Source organism: Peromyscus californicus, unplaced genomic scaffold, assembly GCF_007827085.1.
Source record: "Peromyscus californicus insignis strain IS unplaced genomic scaffold, ASM782708v3 Scaffold_10__1_contigs__length_136768540, whole genome shotgun sequence".
Lineage (NCBI taxonomy): Eukaryota > Metazoa > Chordata > Mammalia > Rodentia > Cricetidae > Peromyscus > Peromyscus californicus.
The window spans coordinates 135,185,972-135,209,404 of record NW_026294391.1 but is presented as its reverse complement, the minus strand read 5'-3'; the positions used below and the strand labels follow the sequence as shown (position 1 = coordinate 135,209,404).

Below are 23,433 nucleotides of genomic sequence, written 5' to 3'. Positions count from 1 at the left end.
TTTCAAGAGCAGGCCACACTACATCTTAGAAAAAAACCCTCTCTCCCAAGAAATCTATATCCCCTCCCACCTAAAAGCTTAGTGTCCCAAGAAAGATCAAACTTGTTCCTACTGATCCCTATAGCCCATTTTTCCCCCTACCCACCATGGCTTCATAGCTTGTCCTCTTTCCCTATGAATGTGACTTTACTTGGAAAAAAGGATCTTTACAGATGTGGTTAAATCAAGACAGGCATGGTGGTGCATGTCTTTAATCCCAGCACTTAGGAGGCAGAGTCAGGCAAATCTGAGTTCAAGGCCAGCCTGGTCTACATAGTAAGAACCTGTCTCACAAAAATTAAGGCTTTCAAACTGAGATCATCATAAATTACATGGGTGGGCCATGACTCCAATAACAAGTATCCTTCTGAAAGACAGATGAGACAGGACTGGGAATGTAGTTCAGTGGTAGAACTACATAGTCACTTACCTAGCATGCACAAGGCCCTGGGTTCAATTCCCAGCTCCTCACATATACACAAAAGAGACAGGAGAAAGAGGGAAACCAGGTGGAAATACAGGGAGACAGCCATGGGAAGACAGAAGCTGAGACTAGACTGATATAACCACAAGCTAAGGAACAACTGAGCCACTAGCAGCTGAAGGACACAGGAAGGATACTCTTGTACAATTTGCAGATTGAGTGTGGCCTTGTTGACTCTCTAATTTTATTCTCCTGGCCTCTAGAACTGTGAGATATCAAATTTCTGTTGTTTTAAGCCACCAAGCCTGTGGTCATTTCTTATAGGAATCACAGGAAACTCAAATACTTGGTAAGAGAAACTTCAGGAGACCACACTGTACCTGAGGAGTGTTCCTTGGGGATAGAGACCTCTGGTGTCTTCTGTATGCTAAGAAATTTGAAAGTGGGACTTGGGGTGTCAGTTTGAGACAAATGACCCCTGGTCTGCTTATGTTGGCTTATAAATCAGATAAAGAACATGCAAGGGCAGAGCTAACCTGGAGATTTTCTAAATCCTGCCTAAGATTGACTACCAGGAAGAGGACAATCTCAATGCAAGCTTCCAGAAGTGGGCCTTCAGTAAGGGAGGATGCCTGTAACACTGAAGAATCTTGACGATTTACACTGAAAGTGTTGATACCATAGATCCATCTGCCTGAGCTCACCCAGCTGACCCTTCCCTCTTCTTCACCTACTTTCTTCCTTTCAGCTTCCAGGAAAGCCTCTTCTGGTGTCTCTCATTCCCTCAAAGGATGATCCTGCTGAGGCCCTTTCACTAAGTTCTCATTCCTTCATGTTGAGATGCCTGGGGACCTTTTCCCTACCTACATTCACTCCTGCAGTAATTCTATTCAGTCTCATGGCTTTAACCCAAATCTTAATGTTGATAATATTCCAAATAGTTTTCACTCCTGAATTCCAGACTCACATATCAAACTACTTGGATGTTTAGAAGTCTACTCAAGGGGCTGGAGAGAGCCAGCCCCTTGAGTAGACTTCTGTTAGGAGCACTCAATGCTTTTCCAGAGGAACCAAGTTCAGTTCCTAGCACCCATGTTGGGCAGCTCATAACCATCTATAACTCCAGCTCCAGGGGAATCCAATGTACTCTTCTGGTCTCCTAGGCGCGCGCACACACACACACACACACACACACACACACACACACGCACACGCACACGCGCGCGTGTGCACACACACACACACACACACACACGTAAATAAAAATTAAAAATAAATATTTTTAAAATTAAAATGAAAGAGATCTTCTCAAAATTAATTTCTCAGGGCTAGAGGTATAGCTCAGCAGTAGCGCACTTGCCAAACATTCACCAGATCCCGGATCCCCAGTATTACCCAAGAAATCCACTTCTACCTACAATTTCCCTTATTATCAGCTGAAAACAAATCCATCCCCCAATTATCAGGACAAAAATTTTGAGCATTTCTGGGTTTTGTTTGCTTGTTTGTTTGTTCGATTAGTATCTCTGTTCCTTTCCCTTCCCCTCCCTCATCATACCTAATTCATGAAGAAACTCTGTAACATGAAGTATTTTAAGTGTGATCATGGTATTGTAGTTATGGTTATTTAGAGTCCTTTCTGAAAAAGATGCATAATGAAATACTCACATGTCTGAAGTTCACTGCATAATAAAAGGGAGATGCCTAAGGACATACCCAAGAGAAATGAAAACACATGTCCAGAGCTGGGCAGTGGTGGCGTATGACTTTGATCCCAGTACTTGGGAGGCAGAGGCAGGCAGATCTCTGTGAGTTCAAGGCCAGCCTGGGCTACAGAGCAAGATCCAGGATAGGCTCCAAAGCTATACAGAGAACCCCTGTCTCGAAAAAACAAAAAAAAAGAAAAAAAGAAAAGACATGTCCATATATAAATGATCACAGCAGCAGCATTACTCAAAGCAGCCAGAGTAGAAACAATCCAAATGTCCATCAACTGATGAATAAGCAAAATCTAGTTCAGCCACATGCTAAAACAAGAACGCATGCTCCAAATAATTGCTAAGAGAAAGAAATGTCACCAAAAGCTATATATTGTATGTTACTTCCACTCAGAAGAAGTATCCAAAACATGTAAATCCAGACAAAGTAGTTTAGTGGTTACTTAGAGAGATGAGGTGGACTGGGGTTTCTTAGTTAGGATTTCTTTTGGGGGTGGTGATGATGTTCTGTGATTAGTGATGTTTGCACACTCCCATGAACCCACTAAAAACCACTGAATTATACACCTTAAATATGTGAATTGTAGCCAGGTGTGGTGGTATACTTCTGTAATCTCAACACTTAGGAAGTAAAAGCAGGAGGATTAGGAACTCAAAAGGAAGGGATCTTCATGAGACTCTGTCTCCAAAAATTTTGAATTATGGGCAAATGAGACATCTCAGTGGATAAAGGCTCTTGCTATGCAAGCCTGGAGACCTGAGAACACATGTAAAGGTGAAAGAGAGAGAGCTGGCTCAACAATGTTGTCCTCTGACCTCTACACATTCTGGCATGGCATCTGTGCTCCCCACACACATCATGAACACAGGAACACACACACACACAAACAAACACGAACACACATACAATATAATAGTAAATAAATATTTTTTAATTTTTAAATGTGAATGGTGTGACATGCAAATTATGTCTCAAGAAAGCTGTTATTGAAAATCATAAAGGGTGGGGCAAGAAAGATGATGACTCGTTAAGAGCACTTGCTGTTGTTGCAGAAGACAGTTCCCAGCACCCACATGGTGGCTCACAAACATCTGTAACTCGAATCCATGGGGACCTGACACCTTCTTCTGACCTCCTTTGGCACCAGGCAAGCATGTAGTACATATACATACTCACAGCCAAAACACCCATACACATAAAATAACATATTTTCTAAAGAAGAAAAAAATCATGGTAGAGGATTGTAAGGGGTGTGAATTAAAGTTAGCTATGAGTTGATAGAGACAGCTAAGAAATGTGTACATGGAACTTACTATTTTATTATTTCTATTTTTGAACATTTTTAAAGTTTTCAATAATAAAAGGCTGATAGCACTATCATCTTTCACATGGATTACTGCAATAATCTCTTTACAGATCACCATGCTTTGCTTCTTCCCTTGCCCTTTACAATCGACCCCACTGGGGCCAGTTACCTCAAAGATAACTCAGACTACTTCTCCCTTCTACCGTGAACCCTATCAGAGTTCCGATTTCTCCCAGTGCAAAAAAAAAAAAAAAGTCTGTGCAACAGCCTACAAGGTCCTATACCACCTAATTCCCCTTCCTTCCTTCCTCTCCACCAACTATTCCTCCCTGACTCTCTGCTCCTACTACTGTAGGTCTTTCCTTTTTCCTAAGAAATGCCAAGACAATACATTCATTCTCAGATCAGATAAATAGTATGAGAACACACAAATAGATTACTAATCATTTGCAGAGTGAGCTGAGGTGCATAAGGTAAGATATTTAGCTGTCAAGGTACACTTGAAAACTTTTTAAAGACTTCAAATGCACTCAAGTTTGATAAACAGCTTGGCCTATTACTCTGGCACTATAAAAGGCTGAGGCAGGAGAATCTTGAGTTCGAGGTCTATCTGGCCTACATCGCGAGATGATGTTTCAGAAAACAAAGTTTGATCAACAGAAAAACGTCTCCGATCTAGAAGAGTTCTAGCACTAGGGGCCAAGCCCTTAGGCTACAGCTGCAGCAGAGGGAAGGAGAGTATCAGTCCGACTAGCCGCCCAAGTAAACTGGGTCGCGAATCAGCACTCCTTAACCCATGCTCGAAAAGCATGCGAAAGCATGCAACAGAACAAACTGGGCCCGAGGGAAGCGGGGAGGAGGTCAGGAGCCTCGGAAGCTGCGGAACGGCCACCGATAGAGCCTTGTCTTTGAAGAAGAGGACCACACCTGTCAGCAGAGTCGGCCAGAAGTGAAGAGGGCGGAAGCAGTGGGATCCGACCTCTCAGACTGAATCGGAGATCCCAGAAAGTCCTAGTTAGACGGTCAGCCTTTCCTTCTCGGCTGTGGAAACCCCCGCTTCCGGCTTCCGGTGTCGTAAGTGTGGGATCCGGAAGTAAAACACAGACTTGAAGCCGTGGAGATTAACTGAAGATGCGTAGCCACAATAGTGGTGCATCCTGCTCCGGAGAGAAGCTTCAGACCGCCAGCCTGCGTTGGCCATCCGAACAGCGAAACGCTCCTCACTGATAAACATTACTATACACACACACACACACACACACACACACACACACACACACACACACACACACACTTTTTTTGAGACAGGGTCTTTCTTCTAGCTGTTCAGGCTAGCCTCTGAACTCACAGAGATCTACCTGCCTCTGCTTCCCGAGTGCCTGGGATTAAAGGCGTGCGCTACCACGCCTACACCCGCCCCCACCCCATTTACAAGGCGCCGCGTCCGCACTGAAACACCCTAGTTTCAGTCTGGTCCTGCCACCGGGCCCTCTGCCGCCAGGTCCCTACCACGGAAAAAGCCTAGAAGCTGCGAAAGGATCCCAAACCCACCACAAGGGGAGGCGTGGCTACACTGCTAGCGGAAGTGGGGTCATCCGGGAGGGCGCAGGGACGCGAGGGTCCATCGGAAACCAGACCATAGGGTATGGCTGGGGTGGCGATGGGGACACAGGAGAACTGTGTGGAGCTGCACCTATGCCAACAAGGTATCGCGATCGTGGAGCAGGGGAAGCAGGGACGGCCAACAGGGTGGAGCTAGCAAGAGATGCGTACGCACCTACTTCGGCTCCTCTCCCCTCCCTCACCGATGGAGTAGTCCAAAGCTCCTCCCCTTCTGCCTCTCCTGAGGCGGGTCAGCTCAGTCAAAGCACCCGCCCTCCTGCGTTAAATGGGCCAGCTAAGCGCAGCCCCCGGAAACGAGCTGTGCACTCCAGAACTGTGAACCTGTTTGGCAGCAGCAACTAAACGCAGGTAAAGGGGTGGTCTGATGGCACACCGGTGGAGGGATGTGCTTCCTGCTTGTGCGCCTCATGTCCTTTTGATGTGCGTATTTGTCATGCTTGGATATGGAAGAAAATCTACGAGGTCTTAACCCATCCCTTTGTACTCCGCACTTCCCCTCATTGGGCCCATGAGGACTAGACTTTTAGAAGAGAAGGGACCAGCCGGGCGGTGGTGGCGCACGCCTTTAATCCCAGCACTCGGGAGGCAGAGCCAGGCGGATCTCTGTGAGTTCGAGGCCAGCCTGGACTACCAAGTGAGTTCCAGGAAAGGCGCAAAGCTACACAGAGAAACCCTGTCTCGAAAAACCAAAAAAAAAAAAAAAAAAAAAAAAAAAAAAAAAAAAAAGAAGAGAAGGGACCTTCCGGGATCACCTAGCTTGGCCAGGAGAGAGCTGGAGCTGAACTCCATCATCTGCACAATCAAACATGTTCAGTTCATTGTGGAGTTTCTGGCAGAGACTAAAGTGTGATGGCCCCAGACACAGGGCGATGCCCTGACCGAATTTTAATGAATTCCATTAATGCTTATAGTGATTTCGTAATGTATAGCCCCCAGAGAAGACAACATAGTGTGGGAAACCAGCTCCCACTTTTTTTTATGACAGGGAACTATTGAGGAGAGAGGGATAAGAGATTGAGGTAGAAATATAGAGGTAGAAGGATAGAGGGGAGAGAAACAGAAACACAGGATAGCCTCAGGAGGGCCTGGATCATTATCCACTAGCCCCATCTGTCTCTTCTAAAGGGTTATTTATAAGAATGCCAAGGGATGGGGCAAAGACCGCCCCCTAGCTCAGCCAAGTGTAGACCCTTCCAATCACCTGGTAACCAAGCACATGGTCAAGCAATCCTCTAATGCAGCCCTGCTGGATAAAGCAATCTCAGCTCTCACTAGGAAACCTCTGTGGGCCTCCACAATATAAGAAGGTATGGCTGGAGTCCAGAAGCAGTAGTTTCTGACTCTGCATGCGCAGGCTCACAGCATTCCCAGCCAGTAGTTTCAGTAACCTAGTGAGAACCCAAAAGACCCTTGAATAAGGTTAGGTTGTCAATGCTCTTCTGTTCTCCTGCCTTATCAATGAGCCTTTCTTTCACCAGAAAACATCATGGCAGAGCAGGTAGCCCTGAGCCGAACCCAGGTGTGTGGGATCCTAAGGGAAGAGTTGTACCAAGGTGATGCCTTCCACCAAGCTGATACACACATATTTATCATCATGGGTGCATCGGTGAGTCTCCCCTCAGGCCCTGAGTCTAAAAAAATCAAATGTAGCAAGGCACTTCTCTTTGTACCTCAACTTTCCTAACTGACTGCTAAGGAACCACACAGGTTCTACTAGTTTGAACTCTATGGCATATGTTTTCACCTGTGTATCCTGATCATCACAGCAGTACCTGCTATACATCATGTACTTGTGTTGAATTTCTCACTTGCAAGGCGTTTCGGAAATCTATGCTCAGCCATTGAATGTGGACCAGACTTGGAACATCCACGTTCTAAAGCACCATCTAGCTGGACTTCTTCCTCCTGGATGGAAAAAACTGAGGTGCAATCAGGGAATGCTATTCAATCTATATTTTTTTTCAAAATAATTTGACAAATGTTACAGTCAATTTCAGTGAAAGGATCTGAGGTCCTGCCTCTGCCTCTTTTCTCTCTACTGCACGAAGTTCCCTGGAGGCAAATACCTCCTCTTTGCCACATCTTCCAAAGCCTACTGCAGATTTCTGTTAATTCCACCTGGTTTCCTGTTGTCCAACTGGAACAACTATCATTGTACTCTGTTAGGAAAAACTGAAGAACAGAAGCACAGTCAGAGGGGTGGTGTACTGATGGTACACAGTGAGACTGGGGCAGGTGGGGGCACCATCTCCTATGTGCTATGTGGCAGTAGGGCATTTTCAGTGACCAGGGTTTGATGGCAAAGGTAAACTCAATTGCTTGCTTTTAACCCTGGAATCAGCTCACTCTTGTGTGACCATCTTCAGTATTAACTTATTGTGTAATCTTGAGCAAGAACTTCATCAGAGCTAGTGTGTTCTTGAGAGGGTAGCCACTGGCTCAGCACCTTCCACACTCTGGGCCCCTCAGTGATGGAGGAACTCTGTGGTTCCTTGTTCATACATAGCATTAACGCCCACTAAGGGCTAGGGCTGTAGCTCAGTAGTAAAGTACTAACCTCTTATGCATGAGGCCCTAAGTTCAATTCTCAGTACTACCAAAAAAAAAAAAGAGGAAATCAGAACATATCACCCCCTTTGCCAAACCTGTTCTTTGTCAGCCTTGTATTTCTGAGCAAAACTAGGAGTGGGAGAACTTAGAAAAGGAATGCAGAAGCAGAGGAGAAGGGCTCTACCACTGAAAGGGCAAGGGAGAGACACCCGAAGGCTCTGTCCCCTGACTCCCTGTAACTCTAAGACCCAAGAAAAGTACCCAGTCAGAACACACAGTTCAGCAGTCCTACCCTCAGCCCTGGCTCCAGCCTAGTCCCCTTAAAGGAGCCATGCATGCATGTATCAAACACAAACCTTGGCATATAGGACTCGGACTATTAGGCCCTTCAATCTAAAGGGCCATCTGAAAGAGAAAGTAACTGAGAATGATTCCCCCCTGCCCCACCCATGCTTTCATAAGCTTGCACCAACAATAACCCAAACAGCAAAGATAGTTTACAACTGCAGGACCCTCCCTCATTGACAGTTTGTTGTGTGACCTGGAACAAATGTCTACATTTCTCTGAACCTTAGTAGTTTTCACCTAACAAACAAGGGCCAGACAGCCTCTGGCTTTATCCTAGGCTGATTATGTGAGTTCTAGCCTGAAGTTGAGCAACTTCATTTCACTGCAATCAGTGTGGTTCCCCTTTACTCTCCTCTGCTCTGGGAGTGGTAACCAAGGCTTCCAGAGTAGAGATGGGAAGTGTTAGCTCCAACAGAAGGGAATGGGGGAAGAAAGGGAGATTTGTTGAAGAGCATTGTTATTTCTCTCTGTTCCTCTCAGGGGGCCTGAGACAGACAGACCCTGTGCTGGGACAGCCCAGCATGAAGTAGGCAAGGTGCTAGCTGATGTAGGAGACCTGCAAATTCTCCATTCATTCAATGTAGCAATCAAGTGTCTCCTCCAATTCACAACAGCCTCAGTCTCTATCCTTGTGGGAACAGTGTATTTTAGGAGCAAGCAAACAAACAGGATTTTAGGGAGCTGTATGTGACAGAAGTCACAAATGGGCTCTTGTGTACTAAGCCCCCTGCAACACACAGGTCTCAAGTGGACCTAGAAAACAAGGCAAGTTGAGGATAAGAGGGCAATTGTCCTCTAAGTTGGAAACAAGCTCAGTGTGATCCTGAAACTAAAAGGAATCCAGTGGCTGGCAGGCCCCAAGCCTAGGAAACTGGAACACACTAGGGCAAGCTGAGCCCAAGTAGCCGTCCTCTGCCCCTTCATCCTCCCCAGGTCTTTACCCAGTCTTTACCCATGTACCCAGCTTCCTACCTAGGATGTTCTTGTGCTGCCTCACTGTAGCTACTCCTCTTCTCAGGAGTCCCACTCAAAGAAGGAAACAGAAATCCTTACTGCCCCACTCCAGAAAACCCCGTACTTACAGACCAGTGTGGGGAAAGAACTGTGGACCTAAAAGGGCATCTCCCCAGCCAATAGGACCTTGGTGAGGCTGGAAAGTGACTCTTTCCCCTTATGCAGAAGAAAAGGAGTAGGCCTCAGAGTCCACATGGGCTGATGGGCTCACGCTATACATCAGTTTCCCCACCTAGACTATGTGACAGCCATAGACTCTGTGGGTACTCAGGGTCCATCCCACTGACAGGCCTGTGTAAGGAGTGACCTGGCAGTCCAAGCCCATCCCTCTTCTTGAGTCATTTCAGAATTGACTTCTCCCTTGGACTGGTAAGAGTCTTGCTGTGTCATGATGATCTTGGCATTCTCCCAAAAGCCTGGTGACTCATGGAGCCCCAGGGTGTAGGAAGGACGCCTTTTGTTAGATTTTTATTTTTTTTTAGTCCAAACCTACCTCACATTTCCCCTGTCTTATTCCAGTGATTGGAAGCCAGCTGATCCTCAGTCACAGCCCAGAACTCCACCTTGGGAAGCTAGGTGGGTCCCTCATCCCCAACGACCCTTGGGTATGATTTGGGTTTATAAAACAAGAGGTCAAACCTCAGCTGACCATAGGTCAGTTGGTACTCAGATTTCTTTGCCCTTATCTGGCCAGATAGTTGTGGCTGGAGATCTTAACCATGCCCTAATTCTCCTAAGTCACCACATGCATGTCCTTAGGTAGCTCCTTCCCCTGCCATGATCCTTGGGCAATGTGAGGGGGTGGCAAAAATGAGAGATTTCCAGCTACCTCTCTAATTGCTCCCACTCCCACACATGGTAAATTTAGGTTTTAATTCTTTTCATGTTCTTTATTTAAGAGAAGTTCAGTGAGAGTCATGAAGCCAGCAGGAAAGGCAGGGTCACCCCCATCCTGAAAAGAATGGCTGCCTCCCACCCCCACTGTCTTTAGTCCTACCTCACCTCCCTTGAGTAACTTGAAGGCAGGCAGACTGTCGGTTGCAGGAGCTGAGCTAAAACAAGGAGAACAGGTTCTATGTCTGATTAATCCCAAAGGGAACAAGAACAAACAGCTCTGGGTGTTGGGCAACTGTGACTCAGCAAGCCTGTCCCTTACCACCAATACATTGGCTGGAGTCTGTCCTGATTCCTCCCAGTCTGTTGGAATTTGATCATAAGCAAACACTGCCTGCTTCGAAAGGTCTGAAGCTGTCATTGTTTTCCCAGCAAGCCAGCCCTTTCTGGAGTGTGTGAGCCCAGGACAAAGCCCTCTGACATGAGCAGTAACCCACATCCCACTGATGGGAGATGCCAGAGGCAGGCATTGAGAGTACTCTGAGGAACGAAGAGACATCCTTGGAGAGATTCTGGCCCAGAATGGGGTTTATCTAAGCTGACCTTTGTAGAACCTGTAAGGGCAGCCATCTGGCACAACAGGGTAAAAACTTTGCCCAGCAAAGTGACTTAGGGGACAGTAAGTAGGCCACTCAGGTCGCCATGCTAGGTATCACATGAGGGAGTGACAAATGAGGAGGCTCTAGAGCAATAGGAGCCCAGCTGGCAACAAGTCTTAGACATATTCCTAAGGATAGGCATCATAGCATGGGGCTACAAGGTGGCCATTGGGTTCAGGCTCCCAGAAGTACATATGGAAGATGGTGGTTATTATGTGAAACTACTCCACGGTGCTCAGGACTTTAATCCTGAACAATTGACAGGCATGGGCACTAAGTGGAGGGAATTGCTCCCTCAGGCCAACACAGGTTGCCAAAGTTTGGTAACAGCCCCCTGTGGACATTTTGGAAACTCAGTAGAACCTGGAAATGACCTGCATACACCTGCTTCCATGGACCTGTCACTCAGCAAACATCTGAAGTCAAACATTTAAGCCACTGGAAATCCCTGAATGCCCATAACCATCCTTATCCAGAACTGCCATTTTCTATAGAAATGGATTCATCAATGCAGCCACATAGCTCAATCTCTTTTGTTTATTAATACGTTACTGGGAACATACCTCAAGGCTTCCTGCACGCTAAGCAAGTCTACCACTGAGCCTCAGCCTCAGTCTCTCCCTGAGGCTCTGCCCCCATTTTTTTCAAACAGGGGCTCACTATGTTTCTCAGTCTGGCCTTAAACTTGTTATTCTCCTGTCTCAGCCTCCCAAGTTCTGGGATTACAGGTATACACTACTGTATCTGGCTCAGTCATTTTTGAAGTTTGTATCTAAGGTATTACCTCTTCAGTGTTTTGATTTTGTTTATTTTATGCATATGGGTATTTTGCCTGCATGTATGTCTGCACAACTTGCATGCCTGGTGCCCTCAGAGGTCAGAAGAGGGTGTCAGATCCCCTGAAACTGGAGTTACAGATAGTTGTGAGCCACCACATGTGTCCTGGAAATCAAACCAGAAACCTCCAAAAGAATATCCTGTGCTTTTAACCAACCACCAAGCCAGCCCAACCTCTCCATTTTAAAGAGCTAGTCAGCATGGGCTATGTTGTATACTAGTCCACTTATGATGGCAGGAAGTTGCCTATTGGTTATTGTGCTAAAGGAAACAGCAGTTCACTTCACTTTTTGGAAGTCTCTGGTCCATGGAATCCAACATCTTCCCAGGTCACAGTGGGCCCAGGTAAGGAGTATTGTTCTGGCTGCATTCTGCATAGCTTTTTTAAACTTAGCAAAGTTCATGCCACCCAGACCAACTCATCCCAAACACCTAGGAAATTAATGTCACTCATCCCAAACGCCTGGGAAATTAATTTCAAGATACCTTGTTAGATGGAATGGTGTTTTGAAATTTTAATTAGGTATGCCTGTAGTAAAATTTTCAACAAATTACTTTTGCATAAATATTCATGTCCTTAATACTCAGAGTTGCTTTTTCTATAGCGAGTGAGTTGGGATACAGATGGGACCAGTGCCCACTCCTGTGCCACTTGCTTACCTCTCCCCATGGAGTAGCAGTACCCTGTGTAGCTTGGGTTCACACCCATCCCATGGTCCTAATGATAGGGTTTGAGATGGAAGGGCAGATGCCCTACTCTATTCTTCAGGAGCTTGGTAGCCGTTTCAGCTCCCCCTTCTTAGACCTTGTTTGGCAGGGTACAAAATGAAAGCATGTTGGGAGATTGAACTGGGTGTGCACATTGGCTTAGAGAGGAGCATGGGGTCTTATATAGGTCATCTTTAATGGAGTTGGATCATTTTCTCTGTAAACCCACACATGTATTCTATTGAATTTGTTTCTGGGTTCTTTATAATATTAACTTTTGTAAATGGTATTGTTTTAAATTGCTTATTTTGCCAACTGCTTGATGTTAATAAATAAAAGCAGTTAACTTGTATCTGTTAATATTTATAGTGTTTTTGTGGGGTGCTGTTTGGTTTGTTAGTTTTGCAGTGCTAGGGATCAAACCCACTGCCTCATGCTTACTAAGCACTTTACCACTGAGCTATATTCTTAGCCCCAGATGTTTATAATTTTTATTGGAATATATATCAAAAAACACAGACCTTAAGGGTGCAGTTGGACAACTTTTCACAAACTTGGCACACCCTTGTAAATTTCTCCCACCTTAAAAAACAGGCTGGAAAGATGGCTCATTGGTTAAGAGTACTTGCTACTTTTGCTCAAACCCAAGTTTGGTTCCTAGCACTCACATCAAGCAGCTAAAAACTCCCTGTAACTCCCAGTCCAGGGGATCCAGTGTCCTCTTCTATAGGTGCCTTCTATAGGTGCCTGTACTAATGTGAATATACCACCACACATACACATAATTAAAAATAAAATAATTATTTAAATAAAAAGAAGAAACAGAGCATTATCATCTGAAGTCCTACCACTTAGGAGGCTGAAGCAGGAGATTCACTTCAGGGAAGATGTTCAAGACTAGCCTGAGCAATGTAACAAGGCTCTTGCTTAAAACAATATAAAACATAATGGTATACTCCTCCCATAATTCTAGAGGGGTAGAGGCAGGAGGATTAGGAATTCAGGGCCAGTCTTGGCTACATAATGAGTTTGAGGCTAGCCTAGGATACATGAAACCCAGTCTCAATAAAAAAAATAATTTTAAGTGAATAAAGCCAGGTGTACTGGTACTCACCTGTAATCACAGCACTTAGGAGACTGAGACAAAAGGATTACATTGAGTTTAAGGCCATTTAGCAAGTTCCAAATTAGTTAGGGTTACATACCCAGATCCTGTCTCAAAACTACAGCAAAATCTGCACCCAAGAAGTCCCCCACTTTGCAGTCATTGTTTCCCCAGGAGTAATGTGAAAGCTCCCCTCCACCCTCTGCTCAATTATTTTTATCCTCTTTTCTTCGTACACATTGCAATGCATAAATGGTATCTGTACTGCTGATGGCCTAATCTACGACATTTCTGTCTCCCCACACAGTTCTTGGGTACCCCTGCTAGACAGTCTACTACCTCCCCAGGCAACCACTCACCTGAATTCTGTCATAATAGACTCATGTTGCCCATTCTGGGACTTTTAAGTGAGCCCATGGGTATTTAGTCTCTTGTGTCTAGGTTCTGTGGTTTACTATAACGTATTTGAGATTTGCCAATACTGTTTGGATTGGTAGCTCATTCCTGAGTAGCTGAATACAGATATACAGTTTGTCCATCTGTGTGCTGGTTGATTTGAGCATCTCTGGGCTTTAAAAAAATTTTTTTTTAATTTTATTTTATTATTATTATTATTATTATTATTTTTAAGATAGGGTTTCTCTGTGTAACCCTGGCTGTCCTGGAACTCCATCTGTAGACCAGGCCTCAGACTCATAGAGATTCGCCTGCCTCTCTGTCTTCCAAGTGCTAGGATTAAAGGTGTGCCCTACCACCACCTGGGTCCAGGCTATTTTAAATTAAAGCTGCCATGACCATTCATCACAGATCTTTGAGTGGCTGGCTGCCTGCTTTTTTCTCTGGGGTAAAACCTAGTAGAGGAATGGTGGGTCATAAGATAAGTGTAGGTGTTTCACTTGATAAGAGGCTGCCAAGCTGTTTTAGATTTAACATGAACATTTCTACCCACAGTCTGTGAGTTCCACACCAACAGTTTGGCTTTTTGTGGGGAGGGAGTTCTATTTGACATAGGGTCCCATGTAGCTCAGGTTAGCCTGGAACTCACTATGTTGCCCAGGTTAGCCTTTTACTCATGAAGTTCCTCCTGCCTCCGCCTCCCAAATGGTTGAATTATAAGTATGTACCAACATGTCCAATTATTATCATTTGGATTCAACCATTCTAGTGAGTATGAAGTGATGTCTTGTTTAATTTGTATTTTCTGACACCTGATGATCTTGAACACTTTCCATTTATTATTTAATGGCCATTCATTTTCTTTCTGGTGAAACATCTGGCCAAACCTTCACCCATTTCAGTTAGATTGTTTTACAGTGTGTCATAGGAGCTATTTAAATATTCTGAATACAGATAAATTTAGTGAATGTTATCTCTAAGGCTGCACCTTGTCTTTTTGGTGCTAGGGATTATACTCTGGGCCCTGTACATGCAAAGCACATACCCTACCACTGAGGCCATACATAATGCCATGCTTGCCTACTAATTTTCCTTTCTTCTTTCTTTTCGTTGTTTCATAATACTGGAGATTGAACCTAGAGTTTCACACATGCCCTTCGTATTTTCGTATCACTCTCTCCTCTTCTATCTCCCCTTTCTCTGTGCAGGCCTTGAACTCACTATATATCCAAGGATAACCCTGAAGTCCTTATCCTCCTACCTCTACTTCTGGAGTACTAGGATTACAGGCTGCAGTACAATGCTGGCTTATGATTATTACTTTATATACTAAGAAATCTCTACCTACTCCTATCTTCTTTTAATCTAGCAACTTGGCTAAATTCTCATTAACTCTAATAATTAGTCTGTAGGTTGATTTGATGTATTTTTAAATAAACAAGCTATCATCTAATGACAGGTTTTTGTGGTTTTTTTCTAAACCTTATACCATTTCATTTTCTTGTCTTATAATACTGGCAAGGGTTTAACAACTAAAGAAGCAATAGCAGGCATTAAGAATCCCCTCATAGACACCCAGAGGTGCATCTGTGATCATGTTTTTGGAAAGATTTAACTGAGGAAGAAAAATCTACAGTGAATGTTCATGGCACACCCTATTGGTTGGTGTCCCTGACTAAACAAAAGGAAAACAAGGGGCTGGAGAGATGGCTCAGAGGTTAAGAGCACTGACTGTTCTTCCAGAGGTCCTGAGTTCAATTCCCAGCAACCACATGGTGGCTCACAGCCATCTGTAACGAGATCTGGTGCCCTCTTCTGGCCTGCAGTCATACATGCTGTATACGTAATAAATAAATAAATAAATAAATCTTTAAAAAAAAAAAAAGGAAAACAAGAGAAAGTGAGCTGAGTGTCCATATTCATCTCTCTGCTTCTTGACTGTTGACACAAAGTACTTCACACTCCTATCACCATGTCTTCCCTGACACGTCAGACTGTACCCTTAAACTGTGAACCTGAATGAACCTTTCATCCCTTAAGTTACTTTCTGCCAGGTATTTTGTCATAGCAACAAGAAAAGTAACCAATTTTTCAGACTTCATTAATTGAGTGACCATCTCATTACTTTATAACCCCTTTTATGCTAATGTGACATCTGTCATTATCTCACAGGTTGTATTTTTGTTGTATGTGCTGCCTTTATTATCCTTAAGTTCTAATAAACTCAATGTCTACATTTTCATCTTGAACCCGGCAGACTCATCTACTCACCTGTATTGGTACAAGGCTGGGTCAGGGTTGAATCTCTGAGCTCCTCTGATGATATATGGGGACACCCAGATCACCGTGGTGGGGAATGATTTAGGTCATATCAGTTCTTTCTGACCATGTTTTTCCTCTGCTGCAGGGTGACCTGGCCAAGAAGAAGATCTATCCAACCATCTGGTAGGTATATCTCTATACTATCCCTTAAAAAACCTCTCTACCAGGGACAGGCATTGACCTTCCCTACCTAGCCTGAAAACAGCCTTGTTGTACCTTCAGGTGGCTGTTCCGGGATGGCCTTCTACCCGAAGACACCTTCATTGTGGGCTATGCCCGCTCCCGTCTCACAGTGGATGACATCCGCAAGCAAAGTGAGCCCTTCTTTAAAGTGAGTGACATTGGAGTATCCCAGAGCCTTGTTCTGCCATTTCCCTTATCCCACAGCAAGACTAGCTCCAGGCAGCCCATGAGGAGACATGTCCCATTCCCATCATAAGCAACACTTCCTTCCCCACTTCTCATTTGACTGGCTGAGATGCAGGGCCACCCAGAACACTCAAGCTCTGACACCTTACATCCTTGTTCTCTTTTACCAACCACTGAAAAGCTCTGTCCACTTATTTATGAAGTCTTTTCTTTTTCTTTTTTTTCTTTTTTTTTTTTTTTTTTTTTTTTTGGTTTTTCAAGACAGGGTTTCTCTGTGTAGCTTTGCGCCTTTCCTGGAACTCACTTGGTAGCCCAGGCTGGCCTTGAACTCACAGAGATCCGCCTGGCTCTGCCTCCCGAGTGCTGGGATTAAAGGCGTGCGCCACCACCGCCCGGCTCTTATGACGCCTTTTCTATGACCTCTGGACAAAGACAAAAGAAGATGGTCAATTCAGCCTCAGATCTGTTTCCCAACTCCACTCTGACCCAGCCTTTCTGGCTCCATCCTGCTGTGCTCTGGTGCCACACTGAGTCATGCCAGCAACTGGAAGGACTCCTCCAAGTACCTCTTCCCCCTAGTAAATATGCTATGTTGGCATTTTCTCAGCACCTATAATTTGCTATGATAATTTTGGAGAGACATCTTTCTCCAACATTCTTTTCTCTCAGATCAGAATTTCTGAAATCAGATTTCTGTTCTAAGCATGAGGGCCCTGAGGATATGCAAACTATACCAATAATTTGCCCCACCTGCATACAGTATCCTGCTGTGTGCCTCAGCCCCCTACCCATGTGTACACAAAGTTACCAGGATGAAGGAAACCCTTGTACTTGTGGAGCCAGGACAGTTGACTCAAGGGAAACACAACTTAGCTGTGGAACAAGGCATAGAAAAACGAGATCCTTCTCTCCTTTAGAGCAGAACAAGTGTAAATTCTGAGAAAAGTAGACACTGACATTTTTTCTGTCTCCCAGGCCACCCCAGAGGAAAGACCCAAGCTGGAGGAGTTCTTTGCCCGTAACTCCTATGTGGCTGGCCAGTATGATGATCCAGCCTCCTACAAGTACCTCAACAGCCATATGAATGCCCTGCACCAGGGGATGCAGGCCAACCGCCTATTCTACCTGGCCTTGCCCCCTACAGTCTACGAAGCTGTCACCAAGAACATTCAAGAGACCTGCATGAGTCAGACGTAAGGCCTATCTTTCTCTCTCCCTTCCTGTCTGTTTGCTCTTGCTTCTGCTACTCTGAATGCCCAATTTGTTGTCCAGATGGATTAACATTCCCAAAAAGGGAACAGGCTATAAGTACTAGAGTTTTCTAACAGCCTTTGCTATTATTACCTCCAAGGCTCTCAACTACAAAATAGTGGCCTCTTGCAACAGTTCCCATCATGACCACAAGATGACAGTATTGCTCCACAGAACAGCTACTCATGTGAGGCATTTTCTCTCTGTCTCTCTGTCTCTGTCTCTCTGTCTCTCTTTGTCTCTCTCTGTGTCTGTCTGTCTGTCTGTCTGTCTCTCTCTCTCTCTCTCTCTCTCTCTCTCTCTCTCTCTCTCTCTCTCTCTCCCTCCCCCTCTCTCTCTCTCTCTCTCTCTCTCTCTCTCTGTCTCCTTCTCTCCCCCTCCTCCCCTCCCCAGCAGGCCCACCAGGAGGCAGTGTTGTTTCATAAGAGACCACTGCAAACTGAACACCATCTTTGTCTTGCTCCTGATTTTGAATTTAGTGAACAACTTTAGTATTCTGTTATGAAATACAAAGAAAGGAACCTGCTCTTTTAAAATCAGTGGAAATCTGGGCAAGGTAACTCACACATATAATCCCAGCACTATGGAAACTAAGACAAGAGGAGTACTTGGAGTTCAAGGCTAACCTGAAATACAGAGTGAGACTGTCTCAAACAACAAAAAAAATTAAGCAGAGTATGGTGGCACACTTGTAATCTCAGTAGTCAGGAAGCAAAAGGATCACTATGTAGTCAAGGCTGGCAATGGGCTACATAGTGAATTTAAAGTTAGCCTAGTCTTCATAGTAAGAACCTGTCTCAAAAAGAAAAAAGGCTAGTTTAAAAAAACAAATAAAACCAATAGAAGTCAGTTGCATTGGGCCATGACTATAGTCCCAGGTACTCAAAGGATGATGCAGGATTACCTTTTGAGCCCAGGAGTTCCAAGCCAACCTGAGTAATATAGCAAGACTTCATCTCAAGAATATAAAACCAAAGGCTAAAGAGATGGCTCAGTGGTTAAGAGCACTGATTGTTCTTTCAGAGGTCCTGAGTTCAATTCCCAGCAAACACATGGTGGCTCACAACATCTGTAATGAGATCCGATGCCCTCTTCTGGGCATGCAGATGTACATGAAGACAGAGCACTCCCATACATGAGAGAGAGAGAGAGAGAGAGAGAGAGAGAGAGAGAGAGAGAGAGAGAGAGAGAGAGAGAAACCAATGAGGAAAGTGACACATGATGGTACATGTCTGCGATCCCAGCTCTTAGGAAGTGGAGGCACAAAATCAGGAATTTAAGGTCATCCTTGGCTACATAGCAAGTTCTAGGCCAACCTTTGATACATGAGACCCTATCTCAAACTAATTAAAGTAAAACTAGTAAGGAAGTTGTATCCTTGATGTCCTATCTGCCTACTTCCCTGTTGGCTGCTGGGCTACTTCTGACCCACTGAGGATATAGCATGGGGAAAGAGGGAAACAAAGCCACCCAAGAATGTGCCAGTCATGCTACCCTAGCACCAAGGTAGGCAAATCCCAGAAACTGATCCAGCCCTTAGCATGTTGACAAGAAGGCTTCTAAGATGCTGTCTGTGCAGAGTAAAGATCGATAGCAGTCAGCAAAGCTTCCCTGTGTCACCTGAGAATACAGAGTAGATGAAAGCCCTGCTCCCTGTGGTGAGGGTTAGGGTGACATGGCCCTGGGCCTATTCCTGGGGAAAGGTTTGGGAAATAACATGACTGGGGGCTCCCAGCAGAGGCTGGAACCGCATCATAGTGGAGAAGCCCTTCGGGAAAGACCTGCAGAGCTCCAACCAGCTGTCGAACCACATCTCCTCTCTGTTCCGTGAGGACCAGATCTACCGAATTGACCACTACCTGGGCAAGGAGATGGTCCAGAACCTCATGGTGCTAAGGTGCAAAGGGGACAGGGTGGAAGAGGACCAGGGCAAGGGTGGCAATGTGAGGAACCCCACCTGCCCCACTGCCCCAAAGACAGATTCCTGAAAGATGCTGGCCAGGGTGCTAGGCTCTAGCTTGGCTCAGATACAGCCACTATACTATGGAATCCCAAGGGTAGATCCACTCATGGGCCCTTCCATAATGTCTCCCATGCTAGCCTCTTTCCTGTACCTCCCACAGATTTGCCAACAGGATCTTTGGCCCCATCTGGAACCGAGACAACATTGCCTGTGTGATCCTCACATTTAAAGAGCCTTTTGGTACTGAGGGTCGTGGGGGCTACTTTGATGAATTTGGCATCATCAGGTAAGAACCCATATTTCATTCCAACTTGGTTCATCCTCATATCCTGAGGGATAGATTCAACCCATTCAGCTAAACCCCAAAGAGTTTCCAGGGTCAGTGTCTACTTCCTCACCTAAGGAGACCTGGAAGACACTAGGGATAAGGAAGCAAGGTTTCCCAGCTTGTTACTAGAAAGCCTTGTTTAGTAACCCTGGGGCCCCTAGAACTTGGTCATCTCCTTGTTACTACCCTAGAAGTGGCACTTGGCCAGAATATCTGCCTCTTCTGATACTAGGGACGTTATGCAGAACCACCTCCTGCAGATGTTGTGTCTGGTGGCCATGGAAAAGCCTGCCTCCACAGATTCAGATGATGTCCGTGATGAGAAGGTAGGTAGAGAAGTATGTCCACCAGGTCCCCAGCAACTATGCCCCATGGCAGGCCACTCTATGACAAGGCACTGGGCTCATGTCTGTTTCCCTATACCCTCCCTGAAACTGAGGGGCCCACTCTACATTGGTTTTCTCCCAGGTCAAAGTGTTGAAATGTATCTCAGAGGTGGAAACCAACAATGTGGTCCTTGGCCAGTATGTGGGGAACCCCAATGGAGAAGGAGAAGCTACCAACGGGTACTTAGATGACCCCACAGTGCCCCATGGGTCCACCACTGCCACCTTTGCAGCAGCTGTCCTCTATGTGGAGAATGAGCGGTGGGATGGTAGGTGACACCTCTGGGACCCAGAAAGGCAGGGTTAAATAGATATACCCTCAAAAATACACTTATTAGCATGGTCATATACATGGTGCTAAGTGGTAAGGGATGCTGGAGAAGGAGGGATGGCACAAGTGAGACACCACCCTAGTCATACTTATTCCTCATGTACACATTCACACATGTACACAGGCACAGGGAATCTGCTCCCCCCTCCCTCCACACACGCACACAGTGCAAGACTATAGAAAAGCCAGTCCCTGAGGCCAGCCCTGCCCCGTAGGGGTACCCTTCATCCTGCGCTGTGGCAAAGCCCTGAATGAGCGTAAGGCTGAGGTGAGACTGCAGTTCCGCGATGTGGCAGGCGACATCTTCCACCAGCAGTGCAAGCGTAATGAGCTGGTGATCCGTGTGCAGCCCAATGAGGCTGTATACACCAAGATGATGACCAAGAAGCCTGGCATGTTCTTCAACCCTGAGGAGTCAGAGCTGGATTTGACCTATGGCAACAGATACAAGGTTCCCACAGGGAGGACCATCTGGGCAAGGTCCTAAGGGAGGCCCTGGGTGGCTGAGTACAGTGGTATCAGCAACATTCCCCTTTCCCCAACCCTGCAGAATGTGAAGCTCCCTGATGCCTATGAACGCCTCATCCTGGATGTCTTCTGTGGGAGCCAGATGCACTTTGTCCGCAGGTGAGGGACCTCCTCAGCCTAATACAGTCAGGCAAGAGGGTGGCTTTCTCCCTCCCTCCCTATGTGACTCTACTCCATCCTACACTGTATCCCTTCAGTGATGAACTCAGGGAAGCCTGGCGTATCTTCACACCACTACTGCACAAGATTGATCGAGAGAAGCCCCAGCCCATCCCCTATGTTTATGGCAGGTAAGGGAAGAATGGGACCTAAGGGAGCCAAGCCAAGCAGGGCAGTGGGAATTAACAGGGACAAGGGTTACTTATGTCTCCCTTTGCCTCCCAGCCGCGGCCCCACAGAGGCAGATGAGCTGATGAAGAGAGTGGGCTTCCAGTATGAGGGTACCTACAAGTGGGTGAATCCTCACAAGCTCTGAGCCTTGGGAACTTACACCATTCACACTCTGCCCCTTTTGTCCACCCTTTCTGTGTCTGTCCTTCCCACTACCTAACCCTATATTAGGACTATTGACCCCATATTGGAAGGACTTTGGGACCATAGGCCTTAGCCACACATTCCAGTCCCTGGGCTCGGGCCACCACTCTCTATCCTATGCTGCTGCTGCCGCTGCCACAGCCATCACTGCTGCTGCTGCCACCGCCACCGAGCCCAGCTACATTCCTCAACTACCAAGTGCTCAAAACTCACTGTAATGCTTTCAGGGCCACCATTGTCCCTATCTGAGCCACTCATCTCTCCACAAGACCTGAATCACCTCCTCTGCTCACTCTAGCCCCTGCAAAAGGAAGAACAACAGTCTATCAATCTGTCCCTAGACTCCTCAAGACAGGAGTTAGGAACAATGGGGAAGAGCCTTGAGCCTCAGAGGGATAATGACCAAACTACACTCCCTGGTGTCTGTGGGAAAACTCTTCAAAACTCGAAGAAAGTGGTCAAGGATACCCATGTGAGAGGACCTGCCCATGGCCACACCAGCTTCAGTGCCACTTGACATTTCCCCCTCACCAGTTGGAAGAGACCTCATACTGCCTATCAACATTTTGGAGCCCTAGATGTCCCCTCACCAACTCCATACTCCATGGTCATCTTCATCCCACCCACAGGCAGCCTTCTCACCAAAGGAAAGCAGAAGTAGCAGCTAGGATTTCCCTACCCCAACCTTGCCATTAAATCCTCAAACAGGTTTACCTGTTCCCCTTGTCATTTATCAGTTCTGTTCCTTTATAGAACTCTGACTAATATACATGGGGAGTGGGGAAATAATGTCTCTTCTTCATGGTCCTGGATGGCAGGGAGGAAATGACAAGGGGGACAGGTAAAACTATTTGAGGATGTAATGGCAAGGTTGGGGTAGGGAAATCCAAGTAGTCCAACAATGCTATCTCCTGATAGAAAGGCCAAGGATCCAGTAGTTGTTCAGTCTGTGAGACTAGATATCTCAACAGCCCCAATCTCGTGCTGGAGTCCCAGTTTTCAGTCTAGGTTGGAATCCCAAAGAAATATGTTCTAACACCAGCAAAGAAATGGCTCATGAATAAGAAAGATGAACTTAGCCGGGCGGTGGTGGCGCACGCCTTTAATCCCAGCACTCGGGAGGCAGAGCCAGGCGGATCTCTGTGAGTTCAAGGCCAGCCTGGACTACCAAGTGAGTTCCAGGAAAGGCGCAAAGCTACACAGAGAAACCCTGTCTTGAAAAACCAAAAAAAAAAAAAAAAAAAGAAAGATGAACTTGCCAGCAAGAGTGAGGGCAGGCATGCAGGCAGGCAAAAAGCAAGTTTCCTTTGTCCATGTCTTTTTATATGGGCTGCCACCAGGAGATTTAGGGCGGGCCTTCTGACCTCAAATGATGTGGATTTTGAGTGGGTCTTCCGCCTCAAATCTAACCAAGAAAAATCCCTCAGTAATATGTCCAGCTTCTTGGATTTAGTTAATTACAGGTGTAGTCAAGTTGACAACCAAGATTAGCCATCACACCATGTTACCTTCTGAATTCCTACCCCACCACCTTCTCCATGCTTCCCCTCCTTTTCTGTCTCTCATCATCCTTACTTCTGAGGTGTCCCATAGTAGTTCAGCCAGGAGCCTGGATCTGACCTCCAGTCTTTCTAGCCTCTTCCCTGTATCTGTTCCCATCACTTGGTATCACTCCATGGGTGTTTGTCATTGAGACTAGCCTGAAGTACAAGGGCAAATCACCCTTTTACCTTCTACATAAATACCTCTACCACTTTATCATTCATGTATCTTAGCAAACTAGCTAGCTTTACCCAGAGCCTGTCCCTGCCCCACTCACTATTTAGGAAAGAGTTGAGTTTATAAGTTTTATGACTGAC

The 23,433-nt window shown here is 45.8% G+C and overlaps 2 protein-coding genes across 12 annotated transcripts in view; one reads left to right on the top strand and one right to left on the bottom strand.

Moving 5' to 3' along the window:
- Positions 1 to 5,148, bottom strand: part of Ikbkg (inhibitor of nuclear factor kappa B kinase regulatory subunit gamma) — a 32,287-nt gene extending 27,139 nt beyond the window's left edge. For 2 of the 10 annotated variants that reach the window (XM_052742735.1, XM_052742744.1), the window contains exons 1-2: positions 2,132 to 4,401; positions 844 to 890 (exon numbers count right to left, since the gene is read on the bottom strand). In XM_052742735.1, the coding sequence (XP_052598695.1) occupies positions 844 to 890; positions 2,132 to 2,453 (369 nt within the window). In that variant the 5' untranslated portion in view covers positions 2,454 to 4,401. The other 8 variants (XM_052742760.1, XM_052742752.1, XM_052742729.1 and 5 more) reach the window with 8 other exon arrangements.
- A 182-nt stretch (positions 5,149 to 5,330) lies between these two features.
- On the top strand, positions 5,331 to 22,284 carry G6pd (glucose-6-phosphate dehydrogenase). Of its 2 annotated transcripts, none has more exons than XM_052742767.1 (13): positions 5,331 to 5,459; positions 6,590 to 6,717; positions 15,970 to 16,007; positions 16,107 to 16,215; positions 17,229 to 17,446; positions 19,240 to 19,401; positions 19,628 to 19,753; positions 20,028 to 20,121; positions 20,264 to 20,450; positions 20,728 to 20,963; positions 21,063 to 21,139; positions 21,238 to 21,330; positions 21,425 to 22,284. In XM_052742767.1, exons 2-13 carry the CDS (start codon positions 6,598 to 6,600, stop codon positions 21,513 to 21,515), a joined length of 1,551 nt encoding a protein of 516 aa, XP_052598727.1. In that variant the 5' UTR covers positions 5,331 to 5,459; positions 6,590 to 6,597; the 3' UTR covers positions 21,516 to 22,284. The 2 variants fall into 2 exon arrangements, with proteins under 2 accessions (XP_052598727.1, XP_052598729.1); XM_052742769.1 differs by having other exon boundaries at positions 5,332 to 5,459; positions 19,243 to 19,401.
- The last annotated feature ends 1,149 nt before the right edge of the window (positions 22,285 to 23,433 follow it).